The following is a 21,718-nucleotide window of genomic DNA, read 5'->3' as shown; positions in this document are numbered from 1 at the left end:
AAGGTTCATATATGCACACGACGTTCAATGCACCGCCTGTGTCGGATTGGTGCGGACCCAGTCAACCATTACTTCTGCCCAAAACAATCCTCAAAGATCCACATCAGTGAGTTCCAAACAAATTGTAGCTTGTTAGGTGGTGTAATCGGAAAAAATAAATTAAATAAAACAAATGGGTGACACCTATCGTGCAAGTCAAAAATATCCAAGTTTCTGTTTATGGTGATAAAAAAAAAACCAACAACTTCAAAACAGTATTTTAGGACATATTTAACCACAGGGGAAAGAGCATTGTCTATCAACCATTTGCTCTTGGCAATGTGAAGATTTGTCACTCAATTCTGACTGGAAGAATGGTCAATACATCTATCAGTGGATCTTCTCCATAACGACTCCAGCTTTTCAAAATGTTGATAATTCTGATGTGTTGGTGTAGTTTTGTTTAACTTGTCACTAAACTTTTGGTATAACTTCAAGAGTATTATATTTGAGTCTAAATGTAGTTTAGCCTAAATTACAAAAGTTGTCAATCTGTAATGAATAAATAATGCTTAAACCAGAATAGACATTGAACATTCAACATAGCAGCACCATTAAGTAAAAAGTGGCATCATCTTTATTTGTCTTACAATATGACAATGTGAAATCTCCAACATTAATAGAATATGGTAAAGAACAAAATAAAATGTTTAGTATCGCTTTTTTTTTTAAATGTCCAATAAAATGTTATGAAAAATGTTTAGATTTGTGAAAAAAAACTCAAATGATTCTGGCGTATTTCCCCATACAACTACCATATTCAAACAAATTAAATGTTCTGCATCTGGTATATACTCGACTGCCAACATAAACATAGCAAAGCCATTCTGCAAGGGAAGTAACCCAGAGCCGTAAGGGGCTTTAAAACAAAAAGGTGAAACCCCCCCGACACAAAACAGAAAAGACATCTTGCATTCTGCATGTTACAGAGTGGTAGGAAGGTACAACTGTGTGTGAAGACAGCATGCCAACTAACAGTGACATGTACGCAAACAAACCACACACACACACACACACACGACAGATTTACATTAAGAAGGGGAAAGAAAAGAAAAAAAAAAAAAAAATCACGAAAAATACAGAGCATGGTAATTTTTGTCTGTGGGAAGTCGAAAATCATTTCAATGTACAAGTGTTAGAAATAAAAAGAAAAAGTCTGATGAGCTAATGGACAACACTCTTAAAATGTATACCACCTACATATTCTTGATGGACAGGAATGTTGGACATTTATTTCATTAAAAAATACAAAAATAAACCTAAGAAAAAAAACAAACAAAACAAAAACAAAAAACCACCCACAATTCAGAATAGTCAATCCCAGTCTGGTTTGATCTGTGCCTCCTGGGTTTACAGCAAATGACCAGAGTACTGCTTCACACTGAAATGAAATAAAAAAAGAGATGGAAGTGAATAACATGAACAAATGAAACATCCAATCTACAAGTGCATGACAGTGCAAATACACAGCCATGTAACTGTGGGTTGATGAAAACTTTAGAGGAAAAGGATGAGGTGAAAAGAAAGGTTTTTTTTTTTGTTTTAAGAATGGAAACAGTCTGAAAAGATGTAAAGCAAGGAAGAGGAAAAGAGAGGTTTGGTTAGTCCTTGTCCAAGCAGGTGCAGCACACTGAAGGATGAGGAGAGGGAGGAAAAGGGAGGCAGGGTTAGTTGCCATGGCAACAGTACACAACTCATGAGACTGAGCAACAGGTCTACATCTGTATTAGCATTTGGGCAAAGCTCAGATGGCATCAACAAGGAAGTTGTGTGTATCATACGTGCCTACTTGTTGCCAAAGGAAACAGAAGAGGAGGAGCTTGTGCTATTTGGCAGACTGTGATTTGTTGTCAGTTAATCTAACTAAAAACAACAAAATCACTAGTCTTCCACACAGCAGCAGCCAGGGGAAGAATCAATCCACTCCCTGATTCACAGTGAAACAGCTTTGATTGCAAACATGTTTTATTTTCCGTCTACAAATTCTATTAACTGGACAAATGCAAGTTAAAGCAACACGCCACTCACATTGACCCTTTAAAAAAGATTCTTCAATATGTAATATACATCAATCAAGTTTGCTTACGCCTTCATAGCCATTTCATGTAAGAGGAAGGTTTGAACTTGTTGCAAATTGCATGGGGAAGAAAGGAAGGGAGTTAGTGAAGAGACAGCAGGCAACAGACTACAGAACCCAAAAGAAAGAGGGATACTGAGTATTAGGATGCAATAAAAAAACAAAAAACAAACAAACATACATTTATCCAAATATAAAATATGGTTCAATAAAGACAATCACTTAAATATTTTAAGTTCTTGCTATAGTTGACCTATAGAGCCCAGAACTCAAAGAGTGTGTGATACAAGTACAACTAGGATAATGAAATCAAGAATTTGTACATCTTAGATCAACATAATATAAACAGACGATGCCAAAACTTGCCTGTTCTGTAGAAGATACTGGGCATTCTGGATCTGATCCTGGGTACCAGTAATGGTTATGATTCGGTCCTCAGAACCTTCCAAAGGCTCATCGATCTTGATGGAGGCCCCAGACTCATGACGGATCTGTTTGATCCTCTGGCCTCCCTTACCAATAATAGAGCCAGCGAGCTACCAGTGAGGAATCCCAGAGAGGAATAAGAGGGGTTTGGAGAAAAGAAAACAGTGAGAAATATCATCTGCACTGGAAATTAAATGTGTAGTTTTAAAAATATGGAAGATATAAAGAGGAGATAAACCAAGAGTAAGCCATGACTGACAAACAAAGTTAAAGATAATAAACTTTAAAAATTTGTAATTAAAAGATTAGCAAATCCTTTTTGTTTTTGTCATCTAGTCTGAATGACCCCATGACCTTGTTAATTGTGAAAGGATAAGGCAAATGTGTAAAAAAAAAAAACTAATTTGACATGAGTCCGAATATTAAGGTAGTTACTTGTGTTACATGGAAGAAAGTGTGTGTATTCTAGTATGTGCTACACACATACACCTTAATGCCATTTTAATGTCACAAAACAGTGCAGTTACTTTATATGGTAAAGGAATGTTTGAGGTGAAATATTTATTTAACGAGGTTGGGTCAAGAATATTGATCTTCAATTAGTCTGCAAGCTGTCGGTTTGTGTCACTGTCCTTCACTCACATCTTTAGGGATCGTCACTTGAGTGGTGATAACAGGGCCACCCATGTCATTATAAGAGCCACGTCCACCTGATGGAGACAGGAAAATAAGAAATGAAACCAAGCCAGACAAGCCGAGGAGAAGAACTGAAGTAGTGAGGAGAAGAAAAAAAAAAAAAAAAAGCACCGAAGATGAAGATTTGGTTGCCAACAATATTCTGTGTGCTTAAGATTTCTCCTAACTACTACTGATTAGAGGTCACGTCTGGAGACTCACCTGACGGGTAGCTATCCCATGAGGAACTGTTGTCTGGGCAGGAGAGAAAACATAAAAAATTAATTCAATGACAACCACTAAGACAAGTTGTATCTGTGACTTTTGCAAATATTGATTACTCAGATTAAAAACCTCAATAGTAAACTCAGACATGTGAATTGAAACAGAAAAAAAACAGGAATTTACTGAGCACATCTTCAGCATTTGTTGTAAATGGCAATAACTTGAGCAGAACATGACCCTGACAGTTTACAAAAGGGGAAAATACTGTTTTTAAAAATAACTGAAAAATGTTAGCTACAATTTCAGTTCACCCAGTGCCGTGTTGGGAAAAACCCAGAGGTCTGGATTTTTAAGCATGCCAGCAGCCTTGTAATCACATATTTCTAATGTCAGAGGTAAAGAGTCTAAGCACTTACCATATCCACCACTCTGTAAAAAACAAAAAAAGAACAGAAGTATTAACGACAGCACAACACAATCCTTTCATTCTCCTAAAGATCCCATGTAAATGGATACAGGATTGTTAAAATAAATGTATTGATAATGCAGCATCCTCGTCCATGGAGTAGCCTCAACTAAAAGCAGCCCAGTTCTCATCCATAAGACTGACTCCTCCTCCTCCCCTCCCGCCATCCCCCTCTTCCGTCTCTCCTTGCATCTCCATCAGCCCCCGTTTTCAGCTGCCGCTGTCACCAGGGCAACAAGCGATTCAAAAAGCTGTTGCTGGGCAACGGCAGGCAGTATCCTGCCAGGTCTCTCAAAGAGAGAGAGATGCAGAAAGAGACCTTCCAGTCCGTCAACAAAGCATTATTAGTGCTTAGCAACCAACCATGGTCACCTCCACCCTCCCAACATATATATATTCTCTCTCTCTCTCCATGAAAAGTACACATAAAGAGGGCAATTGTAGCTTATTATTATAGGGGGTCTCTGACATGGGTGATTATGGTAATTTGGTAGGATGACATATAGGACAACAGGATGCCATGTAAAAAGGCTTGAATCCATGACTAGGGCACAGAGGAGCATATGCCTTTGCATGCACCCAAGTGACCTGGTACAGTTGTACTTTTAGTAACTCCCTGTTGCTATGAAAGGACAATACACAATCAGAGCATATTGTCAAGAGCTAGGATCAACTAATATACCTGTCTGAGTGTCTGAGGACACGTATACACAAGTGGATGCTAGTACATAAGCTGCATTTATTTAGTAAAGGGTCACTAACCATATTGTCACTATAGCGATCAGGTCTGCCTCTTCTGTCACTGGTGATGGCAAATACACATGGGCAGAGTCAAAGAGAGAGAAATGTAGGTTGAAGTGGAAAGAAATACAAAAAGCTTAGAAACATGCTCGACAACATAAAAAAAAAAAAAAATCAATCTTGGTCATACACATCAAACAAGATCACAGTATAAAACATTTCCTCTCAACCATCTTCCCACACAGTAACAGGAACAGCTCTGACAGTGTAATGGCGAGAGGAGTGACAGGTGGTGGTGAAGCTGATCAGAGCCAAGGGCTGCTGCTCTCGACCCCAACAACTGAGCTCAAATAGTAGAATTCACTGAAGAGATGCCTTTCCATCTACTTGGTAATATGTTGGTAAGTCAAGAACATACCTGCTCACATAGATGTTAATGTCATATTTAGCACAAGTGAAGGTTGTATGTGTTTTGTAATGATGTCTCTATAATGTCTCTTGTATAACACCACAAGTCCAACTGCTAAAGAAAATTCCTGTTGCCATAATTAAAAAAAAAGATAATTTGTCAATAACCTAAAAAGAAAAAAAATTACCATACTAGTATCTTGTTTGTAAAAGGACAAAATGAACGTCAGACAACAAATGTAAAGATCTTCCAGAAGGTTACACGTTCATTTAAAACTATAATTATTTATTTAAAAATAAATAAAAGCTATCTTGCTAAAGCATTCCATATTGAAGAATCTCGAGGAAAAAAAACAAACTCATTACTCATCATAAGGAATCAATCCCAAATATGGATGTAATAGCATATTTGATTTATTATGAAAAGAGGGTGGTAAAGTTGCATGACAACCTGTCTATTAAAACACTTCAAATAAATGGAGAGAACAGGTGAATGTGACAGGGTAAGGGACTGTAGGTAGGAGGATACAACAAAGGATGCAAGTATTGGTAGTAAGGGGTACGACATAAGGGCAAGAGGTTGAGATCTATACAAACACTTAAGAAACTAAGATGCAATATTAAGAGACATAAAAAAATGCAGTAAAAAGATAGTATTGCAACAAATAAAAAACAGATGTAATGGGGATACCTCAACACATATTTTAATATACTGTGACAAAATAATTTGTCAAATTCGTAACTAAATTATACTGAGCACTTGTCATCTTTAATAAATTATTCCAAAGTAGATTTAGTTGGAGATTTGGGATCAGAAACTTACTTTGACCTTTCATCTGAGCCACGGTACGAGTCATAGTAACGATCATCTCTGTGGGCGAGATGGAGAAAAAGGCACACAAATATAACCAGATATACATCAATTAGTTTATAGAGTTAAAGTGATAGTCCTTAAAGCACTACTTATTCTGTAAGAGTGTCAAGTGCCCGACTGTGCAGACTACTCCACTCAGTTTACCCAGCGCCATAAAAATACCAAGCAAATCTGGTGAACCCATTAAGCCTTTGTTTTGTATATGCACATTTTTTGGGGGGAGAATTACATTTAAAATATACCAAAAATGTAATGTCAAAAAGTAAAAAGAAAAAAAGACTGACCTTCAGACTGTAGTTCAGTAGGTTCATACAACTACGGTATTCAGTCACGGTCCCTTCATTTTTATTACATTAAACAAATTTAACCCCAAAAGGAAAATTCTATTAAACTAGTTTATAAGATTTGTAATGGTATTATGTGTATACACTATAGTCACACTCATAACCTCACTTAAGGAGTCAGTTCTTGGATAAGACATTATCTGCAGAGGGCCAAGATTATAACTTGTAAATGTTAATTCTCACCTTCCTCTATGTGGGTGTCCCAAGGGCAAGCTGCGTGGGCGGCCACTGCCCCTCCCAACCCTACTAGGGTGGTGAGGTGGAGGAGGCCCCCTCCGGGGACTCATTTCATCATAGTCGCGGCGAGGAGGCATTGGTCCCCGCACTCCTCTGCTGGAAGACATTCGGTCATACCCACGGTCTCCACCACCGGATCTGCTTCCTCGCACAGGGAAGCCTCCCATGAGTCTCCGTCCACCCCCCCTATCTTCAAACATTATGGTAAAACCACCATATTCATACGTTTCATCATAGAAATTGGGGTCATAGGGCTGTGTACGGCCTTTTATTGGAGCCTGAAAAGTACAGAGAAAAAATACTTTGACTTGCTGAAGAGAACATGAAATGCTTTGTTTGGAAGAATACAAATTAATTTCCTCAAAAACAACGTTCCTAATATTAAAAATACATATTCAGATGCTATCTGCCACAAATTCAAACTCTGCTCAAGCGGATGCATTTTAATTACCAAAACATGTTGCTTTAACCCAGAAAAACAAGAATAACTTAATGGATTCAATACATGAAATACAGCCTTAATGTATAAAACTTGGCAAAGATCAAAATGGTATCATGAGCACTGTAAAATGTTCTTACTTCAGCGATGAGCTCCAGCATAGTTTTGATACACTCCACCACCCTCTCCGTTTTACCACCAACCAGCACCACACGGTCTGTCGACTGGGGACAACACTCCTGAAACAGCTTGATACTGGTCTTTGTGTTCTGGAGGCACAGATATAAAAAAAGGTATAAGGAGGCAGAAAAAAAAAAAAAAACACTACACAGGTGCTTACTTGTTCAATTATTTCACCCATAAAGTATAACCCAAGTTCTTTGTGAATAACTGTCTACAATTCTCGCGAAAATATTAAACCAAAGTAATTAATAAAAAGATAAATGAAAGAATTTTAAGTTGGTATAAAAGAAAAGAATGTGAAAAGTGTTCTGTTTACAACTATGCAAAAAAAACAGAAAAAAAAAAAAAAACACATTCCCCAAAATGAACGCACCTCACGGAGCTCTTTGATCTTTGCTCCTTTCACCCCGATGATCGAGCCTGCCAGGCTCTGGTGGATCAGCAAACGCAGCTCACAGTCAAAATCCATGCCATTATATTGCTGGTACTGGGGAAAACGTATACAAACTATTATGTATGATACAAACTATATTGTTTACTTTTTCAGCACCAGTTCAATCATCTGCAGAAAGGAAAGGATGCTAGTAGGAACAAACTACTACCAACCACGGACTACAGTAAATCTCTGATTTTGTTAAAATCTAGGAACTGATCAGTCTTTATAGCTTTACATTTTCCCCACTAATTCATTGTGGACAGAAAAGGTAATACAAAAGCTAAAACACTGCCAACATAAAAACTCATGTTCAACGTATGCAAAATAATTATAACCAAATTCATTACCAACAAAACAAGAGGCACAATTTTTTTTTGAGGAAGTACATTCAATTTACTTGATGGATAACACAGTAGTTACAAATGCAAAGAAGAAATTAAGCCCTCACCTCTTCTAATGTTGGGATAATCTTCAGCAGGATTTCTCCAACAGTCTCAATATCCGCGCTGATGCTCAGAATTCTTCATATTTTATCCAGCAAAGAGGAAACGGAGCCCAACGACACAATGGGGTTGGGGTGCCAGTAAGGCAGCCCAGAGGGGAGGGAAGACAATTTCAGATTACAGAATTCATGTCCTTTTTTTTTTTATTAAACAGTCAACTTTTTTAGAAATCTGTCTAAGATGCTAAATGTAATGCTGAAGTCCTGCATTTTCTTAACTTTACATGATAAGTCAGTGTAGTTTTATGTGGAAACTGCCAAAAAGCTGGCAATGAAACAGTACAAAGAAAAGAAAAACACTTTGTCCAGAGAAGAGACAAATTAAAAAGGAGGCTGCATTAGATGACCACCAAGGGAGCGGGACAGGGAGGGTGAAGTTTCAGGAGAATCTGGCAGAAATGAACACCAACAGTGCCAGAGGATTCTAAAACGCTAAAGTAAAGTTGCGTGGATGCACACAATAAAGACCAACTACGATAACCCCAAATAAGGTGGCAAACAACATGAGTAAGGATGAAGAATGACCAAATACAATTTCATTTAAAAATCACTTCCAAATTGTTCCATCTTAAAATGTAATGCTGGAAAGTGATTCTGATATTTAATTTGACCATCATGTATTAATTTAAATGTTGTCTGCATCCACCTTATTACAAAACAATGAATTTACTGATAAGGAAAGCTTAATCCGTTTGTGCATGGAAGCAACATCACAGTCATCTGAGGAGTAGTCACTGAGCAGGTTATGCCATGGTTAATTAAGTCTGCCACCACTGAAGTGGATGCTTTTAAAGGGCACAGGGGAAATCAATAAATAAAAAAAACAATGCAGCGATGAGTGGGACAGCAAGAGATATCCTCTACTTTTAAAAACTTCAACAGTCCATAAAGTCCAGGTGAAGCAGAAAAGAAGAAGGGCAACACACGAACACGCACTTATCTTAGCTAACCTTTTATGTTATGTACCCATCAGAATAGATGGACAATCTGAGCCTACAAGTATGCCACCACAAAGAAGGAATGGAATGAAGAGGCAAGAAGCAAGTGAGTTTATGAAACAAAACAAAACACGGACAGTATATTCACTCAAAGGTTGGGTGGGGGGGCGGAAATGCAGAAGATATATAGGACAGATGGTCATCAATTGGGGTGGGGTTGGGAGGGGACACATATTGCAGAGATTATAGCAAAGATTTAAAAAGACAGTGGCAGAAAAACCTTGACAACACCAGCCTAAGTTTCAGTGCAGACGTGACTTCAAAAATGGCATATAACGGATATTCACATGGCTTTTACAGGATCAACAAACAGATCTGGACAACAGCGCATTCAGGCATTTTGACCTAATATAAAACATTTTGTGAACAGGTAGGCTTAAATACAGTGACTTGACAGAGGCAGGATTATTATTTAATATTCATTTCTTCTTGTTTGTTTGACCTGTAGTCAGGCAGTGAGAGGGAGGAGCTTAGGGACATACCGCTCAGGCCCACTGCTGTCTGGGACTGACACACTGGCATTGTACTGGGCGTAGCATGGGCAGGGGCCAGGGCCATTCGAGCACAGATGTCAATCAAGTAAGGCGCCCATTTAGGGACAGGGCACGATTATGGGCAGGGCCAACCAGGGTGTCAGGTGGGCGGGCGCAGCAGGGGCCATCCAGAACATGGGCAACAGAGGAGGAAGTGGGCAAAAAAGTAAAGAGTAAAATAATAAACAAGGGAGAGGGAAGAGGAATACATTTTTAATATACAGGCTCTAAACTGAAATGTGACTTTAATTTGATTCTCTCAGAGATTGGTTTGTCAAAGAGAGAAGAGGAGAAACGGTGACACTGGAAAATGGGAAATGGCATATTAAGAACATCAAGAGTTCAATGTTGGGGAAATAAATCAGAGACAATGAGAAAGAGGGGAAGAGCAAACTGTGGAGGACTAGACAAAGAGTCAGTGACACTGAATGAATTAAATATCGGGCAGTTTGCTGTAATACTGAAAAAAATTATGTTAGCTTGTGCTGCATGTGATCTCACACATTTTGTACTTGGACTATAATTTCTAATTGATAAGACCAACAGTGTCGATGCAACAGCTCTGTAACAATAAACTATCATTATGAAGAAAAACAAATGGACACAAATTGGTCTTGTTGTATGTTGGGTCAGTTAAGTCTTATAATGTTCATGTAATAAATAAAAAAATAAATTAATAAATAAACAATAATATACAGCCCCAAAGGATTTGTCAGAAAATTCCTGGAATCAGCTAATCATACCATAAATATAAAAACCCCTGTGTCCTATATAAGAGGCTGTGTCTGAGAGACCAGTGAAGAGAAAAATAAAGAAACATTGTGAACACATTTAAATCTGAAGGTGTACAAGATTGTTTTACTTACATCTGAACGAAGAGCTTTGATGTTTTTGCCACCCTTCCCAATTACAGCTCCTGCATTCTGGAATGTTAAAAAACAAAACACACATAAGAAGTGAACCCACACACACGCAACGCACACACAAAAAATAAGTCCTCCAATTGGGAAGTGCTAAGGAGAGTCAGACACAAAAACAACAAATAGTCACACCAAGATTGAAAATAAAATGTGACATTAAAAGAGAGCTGATTTACTTTGCTCTGCAGGAGAACGCGAAGTTCGACCATCTCATCTGAGTTCCTGGAGCGCTTGAATGATTTCTGCTCATCTGCATCCTCAGCAGGACGCTTACCTGCCAGAAGGAGATAAAAAAAAAAGACCTTAACAACTCTACACAGAGAGCCTTCAATAAGACAGGATTACAAAATATGTATATCACAGAGGACAGTAAACAGCTTGTTCTCAAATTCTGCCCAAAGGAGGTAAAATGTACAAATATTTCCCTAGTTCGAAAAACAGATCTATTTTAGTGCTCTTATTATTATTATATTTGGATGAAAACAATTCTTGTTGCTACACATGCTTTTAGAAATAAAATTACGATTTGAAAAAGTTTAAATTAGTGCAACAGGTTTTACAGTTATTTTCATACAGAATGCAGCACTGTTTTAAAAACAATAGAGAGATTAATTCCTACAACAGACAACATGAATAAGTAGATGTTTCTACCATTAGTTTCTGTGTTGCTGAATGAAGTATCTTCTTCTTGCTGATCAATTTCTGTCTCCATGGTCTTCTCGCAGAGGAAGAAAAGAGGTTGGCGCCTTGATCTTGGATACAGGCAGGAAAATAAAAGAGAGAGAAACAGAAAACCGAATCCTGTGAGCTATTGTTTTCTGCTGACATGTTATTGATAGTATAGAAAAACAAAATAAAACACAAATAACTTTCCTCCATTCAAAAACCAGCAGTGAAAACAATGAGAGTGCTCGACACCCGGGGACTCACCGATATTTATGACGAGCACAGGGCGTGTTGTAGGCGGATCAGTGAGGGAGGACCAAACAACCTGTCAGGGAGGGACAAGTGCTCTTAATGCACAAATGTTGCTTTCAAACATTTCATTTGGTTTAAATTATATATGTATTGCTTATATTCAGAGTTTAGGGGCTCAATTGGTTTAAAAACTCTCAATTACATTGGGGAATTTAACTCCCAACAGTATAATAATATTTCCGAGGAGACGATCAACAGACTCGTTAAACTCCGTAGATCAGGAGATTAATTAGTATCAACCTTCATTTCTTTCCAATTAATTAAAACCAGTCAAATAATCGCCAAGTTGCAAAAAAATACACCAGAAATCGAGCGTTTAAACGCTGAAAGCGACCAAAACGAAGCTTTAAGATGAGTCCTAAATTAACTTCAGATCAGTCCGCGGGGCTACAGCCTGAATTATGCTTCCGCGGCAAATCGACGCAGAGCCTACGGCGTAGGCTCTGCGTCGGTGTAACGCGGAACCATAAATTAGCCTTAACTAGCCTCGAGGAAACCGCGTCAGCTTCGAGGGTTTGGGTTTTTTTTTTTTTACATAGAAATGTTTCAATCAATAAATCAATACGACATTGTTCACAACAGTCCCACACTCATTGCACATATTGTGCTGGGTTTGTAGCCCGGCGCGGCCGGCCTGAGGGGACGAGCTCATACAAAGAGCAGCAGCAGCTAGCAGCGCTGCTCTCGCCATGTTGAGCAATATGCAGTTAACACGCTCACCACGCACGGAATACACTCCACTTCCCTCACAGGACACGTATAGGGCGCGCTTGTTTTTTTTAAATTAACTCTACCCGGGCGTTTTCACCACACAAGCTTAATTGTAGCGCACAAATACACGGGGAACAGCGTCTAAACACAAACCTCTAGCTCAACTCCTCGCTTGTGCCCTTCCTCCTCTACCAAACTTGTAAGAGTCACGTGGTCACCAGCCCATTGGTTGAAGGCAATGTCAATCAAAAATATTTCACTTGTGATTGGCTGGTGTGCACGTCAATCACAGGAAACGAGGCGTGTCCAGAGCGCGACATAATACGGCTGGTGTCCGGATGTGGATGGTATACATGGCTTTATACTTTCGTGGTGGTAGTTGTCATTATTCCTGTTAGCAAGGTATGAACAGATGTAATGTAAATGTTTTTTATCTGACATGTTGGTAAAGTTTGTTTCAAATAGTGTGTGGTAAGCGTAGGTTGTATAGACACATAGGACTTCTTTGGATGCTAAGAGAATATGTTAGGTTCGTCATTTTTGGCGCCTTTGCTACTTCCCAGAGATGTTTGTGGGAGAGATTGGCCCATATTGCTCCTCAGTTAACCTTTATCAGAACTTGGTTACCTGTTCAAAACTCTTTTATTTGTCAGATTCTGTCATTGCCTACATTTTTCATTCACTCTCTCCTTCACAGTATCCCTGCATGATAATCTGCAAATTCATTTATACATAACACAGATTACGTTCCCAAAACCAGGCATTTGTACCCATTTAGTTAATTATATGTAGCATTCAAACCTGCATGTTGCACATGCGAAACTATGATTAGGTTTAATATTAAATTCAAACATTACCATAATGCATTGCAGTCTACACAGTATAATTTAATTAATGTAATTATAAAAGTTTTATGCAGGATAACATAAAGTAACAAAATAACACTTTTTGATATGTATATCTGAGCTAAAGCTGAATTAATTTGGCTGCAGTTTCAAAAGAGGTGCCACCAAGAAACTATATATATATATATATATATATATATATATATATATATTTATTTGTATTTCTTTTTGTATCATTTTTTTTCCTTGTATTTTTTGCATAATTTTGACTGTTAAAATTGTAAACAGGTTATACTTATTCTCACTACCTCAAACTGCTGCACCTTTAACATGTTTATACTGTACATAGAAATTCCACATTTGTTTATTGTTTATTTGTTTATTGTTTATTTTTAATACCAAAGAGCGAAATTACCGGAGTCAAATTCCTTGTTGGACAATGTTCGAACCTGGCCAATAAAGCTGATTCTGATTCTGATATATATATATATATATATATATATATATATATATATTAGCTGCATGTAACCACAGTGCGGAAAATAGCATAAGATAGTATCTAATAGTCTTAATATTACACAGGAGGACGATGGCCGCCCAGACTCCCCCAGTGGTAAATGCTACCCAAGCCTGGCTACGGTCCACCTGGCACATCCAGGTACCGTTTACCTGGTTGGAGGCCTGTGTGGAGTGGCTTCAAGAAGAAGCAGGAGGAGCAGCTCGACTGTCACAGCAGCAGATCAATCAACAGGTAGGCAGCAGGTCTGTCTTACTTCATGTGAGTCGACCAAAATGTCAACTCAACATCAGTTTCTGAAGACCACTTGTTTCCCACAACTTAAAAATGGGTCTTTATGATCGAAGTTGGTCGTATATGGAAGGGGCGTAATCATGGTACTGAAGATTAATGAATACATTTTTTATGGGTTTAATTTAGACCTGTCCCCTGCCTCTCGCCTGTAATGAACTGGGATAGGCTAAGTATAAATTAATAAATATAAATAAAGGCTCAAAACGATACCTATCTTTATCAATATTGCCTGTGAACAACAAGATCATCAGATGCTGTAGTAGGTAATGATCACCAAAAGTGGGTGATTGAATAGTGAACGAACACCTCCTGGTCTGAAAATCAGAGGTTTCTGTTACAGCATGTTTATAGCAGGGAACACATTTTGTGTAAACAGCATGAATTCTTCCTGGCTGGTGCCAGCTGTAACAGCGGGTGGTGGCGTCATGTGGTGTATGTTTACCTTCCCTGGCGCATCCTTTATACGCCACAGTGTACTGAAATATTGCTGCAGAACAGCTGTGTTCCTCCATGACCAAAGTCTATGTTTTCTCAAGTAGATACTCAGGAGTGATATTGGTTAATTTCTCAAAGGACATATCAACTCAGTATGATCCCGGGATGATCATGATATCAGTCTATTCAAGTGTCCCACATGGTCACCAGATCTCTTATTACCTTTTCAATGATGTGGATAAACATGGGCATATGGTAAGAAATGAAAAAAAGAATCTGCTAAGACTTGATGACACTATCGAGTCACAATGCCTTGAACACCCTGTGAACTTATCCTCTTTTTGTCAAGTAATTGAAATGTTTTTACTGGCAAAATTGTCAGGACTGATTATGGTTATTTATAGAGTTGCTAATGGTCTAAAACATCATGCACTTCTCTTTTTGATATAAACTTTTAGGTGTTGGACCAATGGCTTTTGACAGACCTGAGAGACCTGGATTATCCAGTTTTACCCGAAGGGCTCGCTCAGGCTCAGAAGACGGAACTTAGTGGGATCTTCTGTGTCCAGGTATTGGTTTGTTGATCATTCATTTCATGTTAGGAATATTTCTTTCAATTTTTTTCATGATTATAATTAATTGGAGGAAAAGTGTCTTTTATCACAAGAAATATTTTATTATGATATGACAGGAAACAAACAGACAAAAAGAAAATTGAATATCAGTTTTGTTAGGAACAAAAATACCATGTATTAACCATGGGAGAAAGGGAGAAATGTGACTCTTAAGTGCTAAAAATTAATTACCCCTCAGGGTCCGAAAGAGATTTTTATCCTTACATCTTATTGGACTTCCCATTATTACAGTGCTGTGTGTTTACGTGGACCAGTTTCTCAGATTCTGGCTCTGATCCATCCATTAGTGAAATTCTGAACTGGATGCTATTTAAAAAAAAACAAAAAAACAGCAGGAATGGAAAAACAACAAATTATGTCACAGGGGCTATTTCTGCAGCTACCGATTCCTCTTTTCCACCAAACCGACCCAGAGAGAGAGACAAATAAACATGTTGAAAACAACTATAATGCACAAGCATAGACTGCACAAAGAGAACTGAGCCTATCAACATCACACATCAGAATCTTTATTTTGCTTGAAGAAATACTTGCGTACTGGAATAGCTATATTTAATGGCGCTTTTTTTTTTTCAATTTTATTTTGTGATTTGTGTAATTATTTTTTTTAATTTGCTTAATATCACAGTTTTTTTCTTTTTGATTGATTGATTTTTGATTTTGCCTATTCATGTTGATGTCTTAGCTATGTTCCTTTGTGTGATACAGAAAGACACACAATCAGCTAAATTTAGGCTGTTGCGGTATTCAAAGAAAAGAGGCAGCTAATGAACAGTTACAGGCCATATTATAATGGGGCACCACTGGGTTCCATCTTTTCCAGATGGTAATTGGAAACCCAGCTGAAAACCTTTCAGACAAATTGTTAGTTAAGTATTGCAAGTCACAATATATTACTCTCTCCCTGGAATGGGACTATAAACTGTCAGGCATTTCAGTACATGTTTAATAATTACTTTGCAGTCAAAGGGAGCCATAATGCAAGGTCTTTCTGTGTCTTAGGTTGACTCAATGTTGAACGTCAGTCAGCCTGCATATGGCCAGCTGCAGAAGTGCAGGGGTACGGATTGCACCAACGACGAGGTGTCTGCTGTCACACAGGCCACTCAGCGGCCCTGGGAAGCCAAATCAACCCGCATGCTGCTGCTGCAGGTCACAGGCACTGTAGTTGATTAAATTGTTGTTGTTTTTTTTAAACAACAAAAAACTCAGTATTGCTGTTTAGAAATGACCACGCTGAAGTTCTTAATGGTTACACAAAACTGATCACAAGAGCAAAGTTTGTGATTAAAAACAGTATAAATATGTCATCGGCCTATAAATCAAGACAGCATGACTGTTGTAATAAAACATAGAGGACAAACACGCAGCCTTAGAGCAGGAAATTACGTAACAACTTAAAAAAAAGCAAACTGATTGTATTTAATTGTGTGTTTTTATGTACTTTGAAGCAGTGACCTTTACTTGAACAAACATGAGTAAGTGAATTTGACAAACATCTCCCGTCTCACAACATTTATCTTGTTTTGGCACTTTGGTACTACAGAAAAAAGAGAATATCCTGCAGTATTATGCATACACATTTTCTTATTCATTTATTTTTTACCTTAAGAACTGCATTTTGTTGGTGCCAATGTTGCTCAGATATGTGGCTTTTCCTTTTGAATGTTTCTTGTTTGCTTCTTTTCATAACAAAGGAAACATTTCAGAAAAACTTTGACCAGTTTTGTTTTTTTAAAATGTCCCATACCAGGCATCATATAAAAATTATGAAGTATAACAAAATGACAGTTTCTAAACTCATGGAGTTTATATTTATAACATAACGGAGGCATAACATAAGGAGACAGCATTTCGAGATGTTTTGCTTGTAAACAGGTAATTGGGCAACTGCAGTGCTTTAACCACTGTATAACTTAAAAATGTTTGGAGTTAACTTTATTCTGCTCTTTGATTTTCAGAATACCTCACATAGGTTAAAGAAACACAAAAAGAGCTGCAGTATTTTTTTAAACATGTATATTAACATAATTTCAACTTATTTTCACGTCATCATCGTGTCATCTCCTGGTCCCACATGTTGTCTCTGTTGGATAGGTAACAGATGGAGTCCAGAGTTTGGAGGCTATGGAGTATCAATCCATCCCTGCACTCAGTTCAGAACTCAGGTGAGGGCTGATCCGTGAAACACTTAAACGCACTGTGATGCATCTTTCCTTTCGTCTGTGCTATCAGAAGCTTCACACCTTTGTCAAACATAGTGAAAATGTAGCTCTTCAACTGTTCTAGTTTTTTGCATTAGAGCTACAGTCATTTTAGCGAAACAGATATTTCTCAGTGCTGATATTTCTCACTGATTTAAAAGTAATATTATAGATTTGGATACATTTCTGAGATGTTGTGTACCTTCCCAGGCCCGGTGCAAAACTGCAGTTACAAGGACAGATTGTTTGTAGACTTGGTGTGCTGCTCTTGTGGCCGTCCAATGTCAAGATTCTGGGTGGTGAGGTAGAGGACTTGGTGGAAAGAAATAATCAGGTAAACTTTATCAATAAATGTTTCGATTTTTTTTCTCCACATATTCTGCAAGCTTATTATTTGGAATAGCTCACCTTTTTTTTGACTGTGACACTGCTATACTCTGACAGGGCAGGGTGTTGTGTCGCACTCTGGGTCTTCCTGAGGAGCAGCAGCAGGTGGGGGACGAGGCCCCATCACAACCACAACATGGTACATTCACCAGTTTGTGGATCTTTGCATGAATATTAAGTGTAGTAAAAGAGTTTATGGAGAAAGAGTTTTACAGTATGACTACAAAATCTTGTCTTAAGTTTGAAAGATTTGTCTTACCTGTTAAAAGACCTGTTTAGAAACCCACAAATTCTGCAATTTTACTTAATTGTGATGCTTTTGTTTTTTTTTTTTCAAGGTAACCAGGAAATGGAGGACGAGGAGCTTGATGATGCAGAGTTGATAGCCAGTTTAGAGGCACAGGGAGAGGCTGAAATGGTCAGCTCTGCGGTGGACAGTGGTTACGGAACCATGCAGGAGACTTACACTCCATCTTCCTCTGTTAGGAGTCATTTGTCATCCAGGTCGGTGGTTAACAATGTGATGACCTCTTTGATTAGCAAATTCCTCTCTTGACACTCAGGCAAATATACCGTATTTTCTGGACTATAAGCCGCTACTTTTTTCATAGGTTTTGAACCATGCGGCATATACAAAGGTGCGGCTATTCTGTGGATTTTTCTTCCACCACTAGGGGGAGTGCTAACCGGAATTAGAATAAAAACTAAGACAAAATAAATGCAAAGAAGAATACACTACTTCTTCTTTAGCAGATAGAAGTAGGTAGAAGCAGATTTCAAACAGATAAATAAATACCGGTTATTTTCTCTTGGTTCAGTCCAGTTTTAATCAGCAAAGTCGCTGCCGTGTTAAAAGACACAGTTAGGAAAGGATCTATTTAGGTACAAACATGTACATCATTTACACTTCAAAATCGTTCTGTACATGTAGTAAATATCTAATCTAACAACATAAATATCTGCAGCTTGCATATCTTTTTTTTTTTAAATAAAAGTGGGTGCGGCTTATATACAGGTGCGGCTTGTATATTTTTTTTAATTGTTTTTTTTAAAATAGAGCGGGTGTGGCTTATATACAGGTGCGGCTTATAGTTCAGAAGATACGGTAGTTTTCTTCAGAAATATTTTTGCTGAATCATTGCCTCCATTAACCGTCTTAGTATTGTCATTTCAGAAGTGACACCTCCAACTCCTCTCAAAGAGGCAGTTTGCCCCAGACCAACAGAGCTGGTTCAGTCCAAGGCCATCACAACAGTGGCAACGAAGAAGAGCCGGACCTCGTTGAGGTCTTACCTATCGATGTGGTTCGTCAAGACATCCATGACCACAACATGGCAGACCAAGACTTTCCTGATGAAGACTTTGACGATCTTCCCCTGGATGAGTTAGACGGCCTTATTTTTCAGGAAGGTGAAAATGTCACCGTGGACTCTGACAGTGGTCACAGAGGGACTCATAATAACAACAGAATTACACAAAATCTCCATAACATAGTCAAAGGAGACAAACCCCAAACTGCTCAGTTGAAATTGTGCAATTCAGGCGCCTCTGTGGAGCGTTTCGGATCAAGCAGCTCTCGATCCGGCGCACAGAAAAGAGACTATCAAGGAGGCATTCGAGGAGTTTCAGCGACATTAACCGCAACTTCCAAATCTTCTCTTTCCTCAGCAATTTTAGAGCCATCACGTGAATTACAATACACTACTAATGATGAGAGCAGTTTTCTGGCCGAGGACATGGACTGTGTTTCTTCTGAGGTTGAAGCCAGTGGAGGACAAACTGAGACAGCTGGAGGAATGGCTCAATTCGTTGTTGAAAAGGGACCTGGTAAATGCAGAGACAGTGCTACCAGCAAAATAGAGACTTTGGATTCAAGCTATAGGTTTATCACAAATTCATCCAAATCCACACCTGCCACCACGAGCACTACATGTGTGGATAGGGTTTCTTCAGAGCAAGATCCACAGAGCGACAGCACAGTCCCTCCTGTCACTTTGACCTCCCCACCTTTTTCATACTTGTGCTTGCTGGAAGAGTTGGTGTCCAAACCTCACACCTCTGAGATCCGTGTCAAAGCTTTCATCGTGACTCTCCTGGGGAAACTGGGCAGCAATAACGGTGTTTGGAGCGTATCTGCAACGATATCTGACGGAACCGGTTACCTGGATGTGGAGTTGTCCAATGAGGTCTTGATGAATCTGCTGGGCTTCTCAGTTGCACAAAAGGGGGCTATGAAGCGTGACCCGGCCCGCAGAGCTGAGCTGCAAGCCGGGATGAGGAGGTGTCAGGAAGAGCTGGTGGACATGTGTTGTATCATGACTGTCGTGGTGGAACCAGGGGGCAGGAAAGCTGTGGTGGCCAAGGCTGACCCTGTCAATGAGAGAGTACTACAAGAGCTGGAGCAGAGAGTGAAAGAGAGGAAAAGATAAACACAAGAATGGTTGAGTGACAATAACAAACTACCTGCGATGGAAAGTATAAGTTTTAAGTAAAGATTTCTAAAAAATTTCAACAAACCATAGGCAAATTTAGTACACCAGATCAACTTAAAAATGTTTTATGTTATAAAACTATGTTTTGTTTTGTTTTTTTAGATTGATGATTAACCTGCCTTTCTGCGTGAGATTTAGGAAGAGGTGTGAACTAAATGCCTGACAATCGGTAAGGCTTGTGCTGTAATTCATCCCATCTGCTACAAGCAAATGTCACATTGTGCCATTTGCCATTGTGGGATTTTGATTCATTATTCTGTTAGAAATTTAAAATCCACCGTGTCAGAGTAAAGTGACTCAAGAGACAACGATGTAACTCTATTAATTTATTAATTGGATATCAGCATATTAGTTCAGACAACCCACTCATTCTTTGTAGCATAGGAAACTACGTGAACAGAAGAAGGAAATGGAAATGGAGTGTTCCTATTCTGATTGCGGTGATGATTTGCCAGCATTTACATCCTTTCAACACAAACATTTCTTCTGACTGAAAAGTGATTGAATAGCCGAGGTCACCAAGGGTCTTTAATAAAATTCCCCAGAGGGGAATGAGAGGAAAGAAAGATGAATACAGTCATGAGCTTTGATTCTTTCTCTTCAGTACAAACCTTTATCTCTTTTTTTTCTTGAAGTTTATGTATTTTTTATATATAGAAATAAAAATCATCTGAAAGTTTTATAATTATATAAGTTTATTTCTTCATTCTTACCTGTCAAATGAGTATTATATTCCTTACAATTACACGAAGAACACCAAAAACAAGACTTCTGCATTTGATTTGTTTTATTATTTTTAAAGCTTATGTGTCAAATATGAGACAGGGTCAACAATCCTCCTAGCTGGGACCCACATCCTCTCCTCAAGACCGTATCCCTCCCAGTCTACCAGATATTGGAGACCCCTGCCCCGCCGACGTGACTTGAGCAGACAGAGAACTGTAGACAGGGCCCTCCTCGCTCGTGTTTGGGACCAGAGGGCTTTCATGGACCGCCTTCAGTTTAGAGACATGACATGTTGAGTGTACTCATAGACCTTCTTCTGTCGTATGTCCTTAGACCTTCAGTTCCGTTGCAGCAAGCCAGACCAGCGTGTCATTGTTTAAGGGCCAATCCCAATACACCCCCTACTTTCTACCACTAGCCCTCCCCACTACCACTACCCCTAAAAAAGAAGCCACAGATTTTAGGGCACTTGAAATCTTCCCAGGGCCCAGTCCCAATACACCCACTACCCCTACTTTTCAGCACCACCCCTAAATTTTGTGTGCTACGTCACTGCGTGGTTTACATTCGGGTACGTAAGCGACTGCGCAGTTACGTTTGCACATACGTCACACCATATCAGGAAGCCGACAGCTAAAAGCAAGCTAGAAGCTTTAATTTCCGCTGTGGCGCTGTTAATATGCCACTTTATTAAGTTTTAATATTTTTTCAGGCCTAAAAGTAACCGTTAAGATCCCCAACCTGGGCGCAGTTTATCCAAATAACGCCTGTTAAGAAATTTAATCCGATGTTTTCGGAGAAGAGCCGCCGGCTCGGAGCAGCAGCAGCAGCAGCTCACGGCCGGGTCAACCTGCGCCGTCGTCCCGGGGAGAAACCTGCAGCTCTGGAGAATTACCGCTGGCTGAAATAAATCATTTAGGAAAATAAATGTTGGTTTAATAGATGAAATCTAACAGTTGTAGCTACGCCTG

The 21,718-nt window shown here is 38.8% G+C and overlaps 2 protein-coding genes across 3 annotated transcripts; one reads left to right on the top strand and one right to left on the bottom strand.

The window, feature by feature from the left end:
• Positions 1-598: 598 nt before the first annotated feature.
• hnrnpk (heterogeneous nuclear ribonucleoprotein K) lies at positions 599-12,409 on the bottom strand. Of its 2 annotated transcripts, none has more exons than XM_061729279.1 (17): positions 12,366-12,409; positions 11,454-11,514; positions 11,175-11,275; positions 10,700-10,797; positions 10,470-10,526; positions 9,553-9,596; positions 8,019-8,091; positions 7,508-7,621; positions 7,092-7,220; positions 6,459-6,790; positions 5,881-5,928; positions 4,671-4,710; positions 3,859-3,871; positions 3,440-3,472; positions 3,185-3,252; positions 2,483-2,652; positions 599-1,420 (listed from the first exon to the last, which is right to left on the bottom strand). In XM_061729279.1, exons 3-17 carry the CDS (start codon positions 11,233-11,235, stop codon positions 1,390-1,392), a joined length of 1,311 nt encoding a protein of 436 aa, XP_061585263.1. In that variant the 5' UTR covers positions 11,236-11,275; positions 11,454-11,514; positions 12,366-12,409; the 3' UTR covers positions 599-1,389. The 2 variants fall into 2 exon arrangements, with proteins under 2 accessions (XP_061585263.1, XP_061585264.1); XM_061729280.1 differs by lacking the exon at positions 12,366-12,409 and adding an exon at positions 12,222-12,358.
• Positions 12,410-12,565: 156 nt separating this feature from the next.
• rmi1 (RMI1, RecQ mediated genome instability 1, homolog (S. cerevisiae)) lies at positions 12,566-20,423 on the top strand. Its single transcript, XM_061729278.1, has 9 exons — positions 12,566-12,614; positions 13,640-13,808; positions 14,762-14,872; positions 15,941-16,090; positions 17,036-17,106; positions 17,353-17,476; positions 17,587-17,668; positions 17,868-18,033; positions 18,704-20,423. Exons 2-9 carry the CDS (start codon positions 13,647-13,649, stop codon positions 19,956-19,958), a joined length of 2,121 nt encoding a protein of 706 aa, XP_061585262.1. The 5' UTR covers positions 12,566-12,614; positions 13,640-13,646; the 3' UTR covers positions 19,959-20,423.
• The last annotated feature ends 1,295 nt before the right edge of the window (positions 20,424-21,718 follow it).

Source organism: Cololabis saira, chromosome 9, assembly GCF_033807715.1.
Source record: "Cololabis saira isolate AMF1-May2022 chromosome 9, fColSai1.1, whole genome shotgun sequence".
Classification (NCBI taxonomy): domain Eukaryota; kingdom Metazoa; phylum Chordata; class Actinopteri; order Beloniformes; family Belonidae; genus Cololabis; species Cololabis saira.
Note: the sequence above shows the minus strand (reverse complement) of the source record. Positions and strands in the feature narration are given on the sequence as shown.

Bases quoted from the DNA above. Each gene is read 5' to 3' on its own strand.
- hnrnpk (XM_061729279.1), bottom strand. From the start codon at position 11,235: ATGGAGACAGAAATTGATCAGCAAGAAGAAGATACTTCATTCAGCAAC. The intron at 8,092-9,552 runs GTATGTCCCTAA...TAAAATATGAAG, and splicing joins GACAGCAGTGGGCCTGAGCG to AATTCTGAGCATCAGCGCGG. The intron at 6,791-7,091 runs GTAAGAACATTT...TGTACTTTTCAG, and splicing joins TGCTGGAGCTCATCGCTGAA to GCTCCAATAAAAGGCCGTAC.
- rmi1 (XM_061729278.1), top strand. From the start codon at position 13,647: ATGGCCGCCCAGACTCCCCCAGTGGTAAATGCTACCCAAGCCTGGCTA. The intron at 14,873-15,940 runs GTATTGGTTTGT...TCTGTGTCTTAG, and splicing joins GTGGGATCTTCTGTGTCCAG to GTTGACTCAATGTTGAACGT. The intron at 17,107-17,352 runs GTGAGGGCTGAT...GTACCTTCCCAG, and splicing joins GCACTCAGTTCAGAACTCAG to GCCCGGTGCAAAACTGCAGT.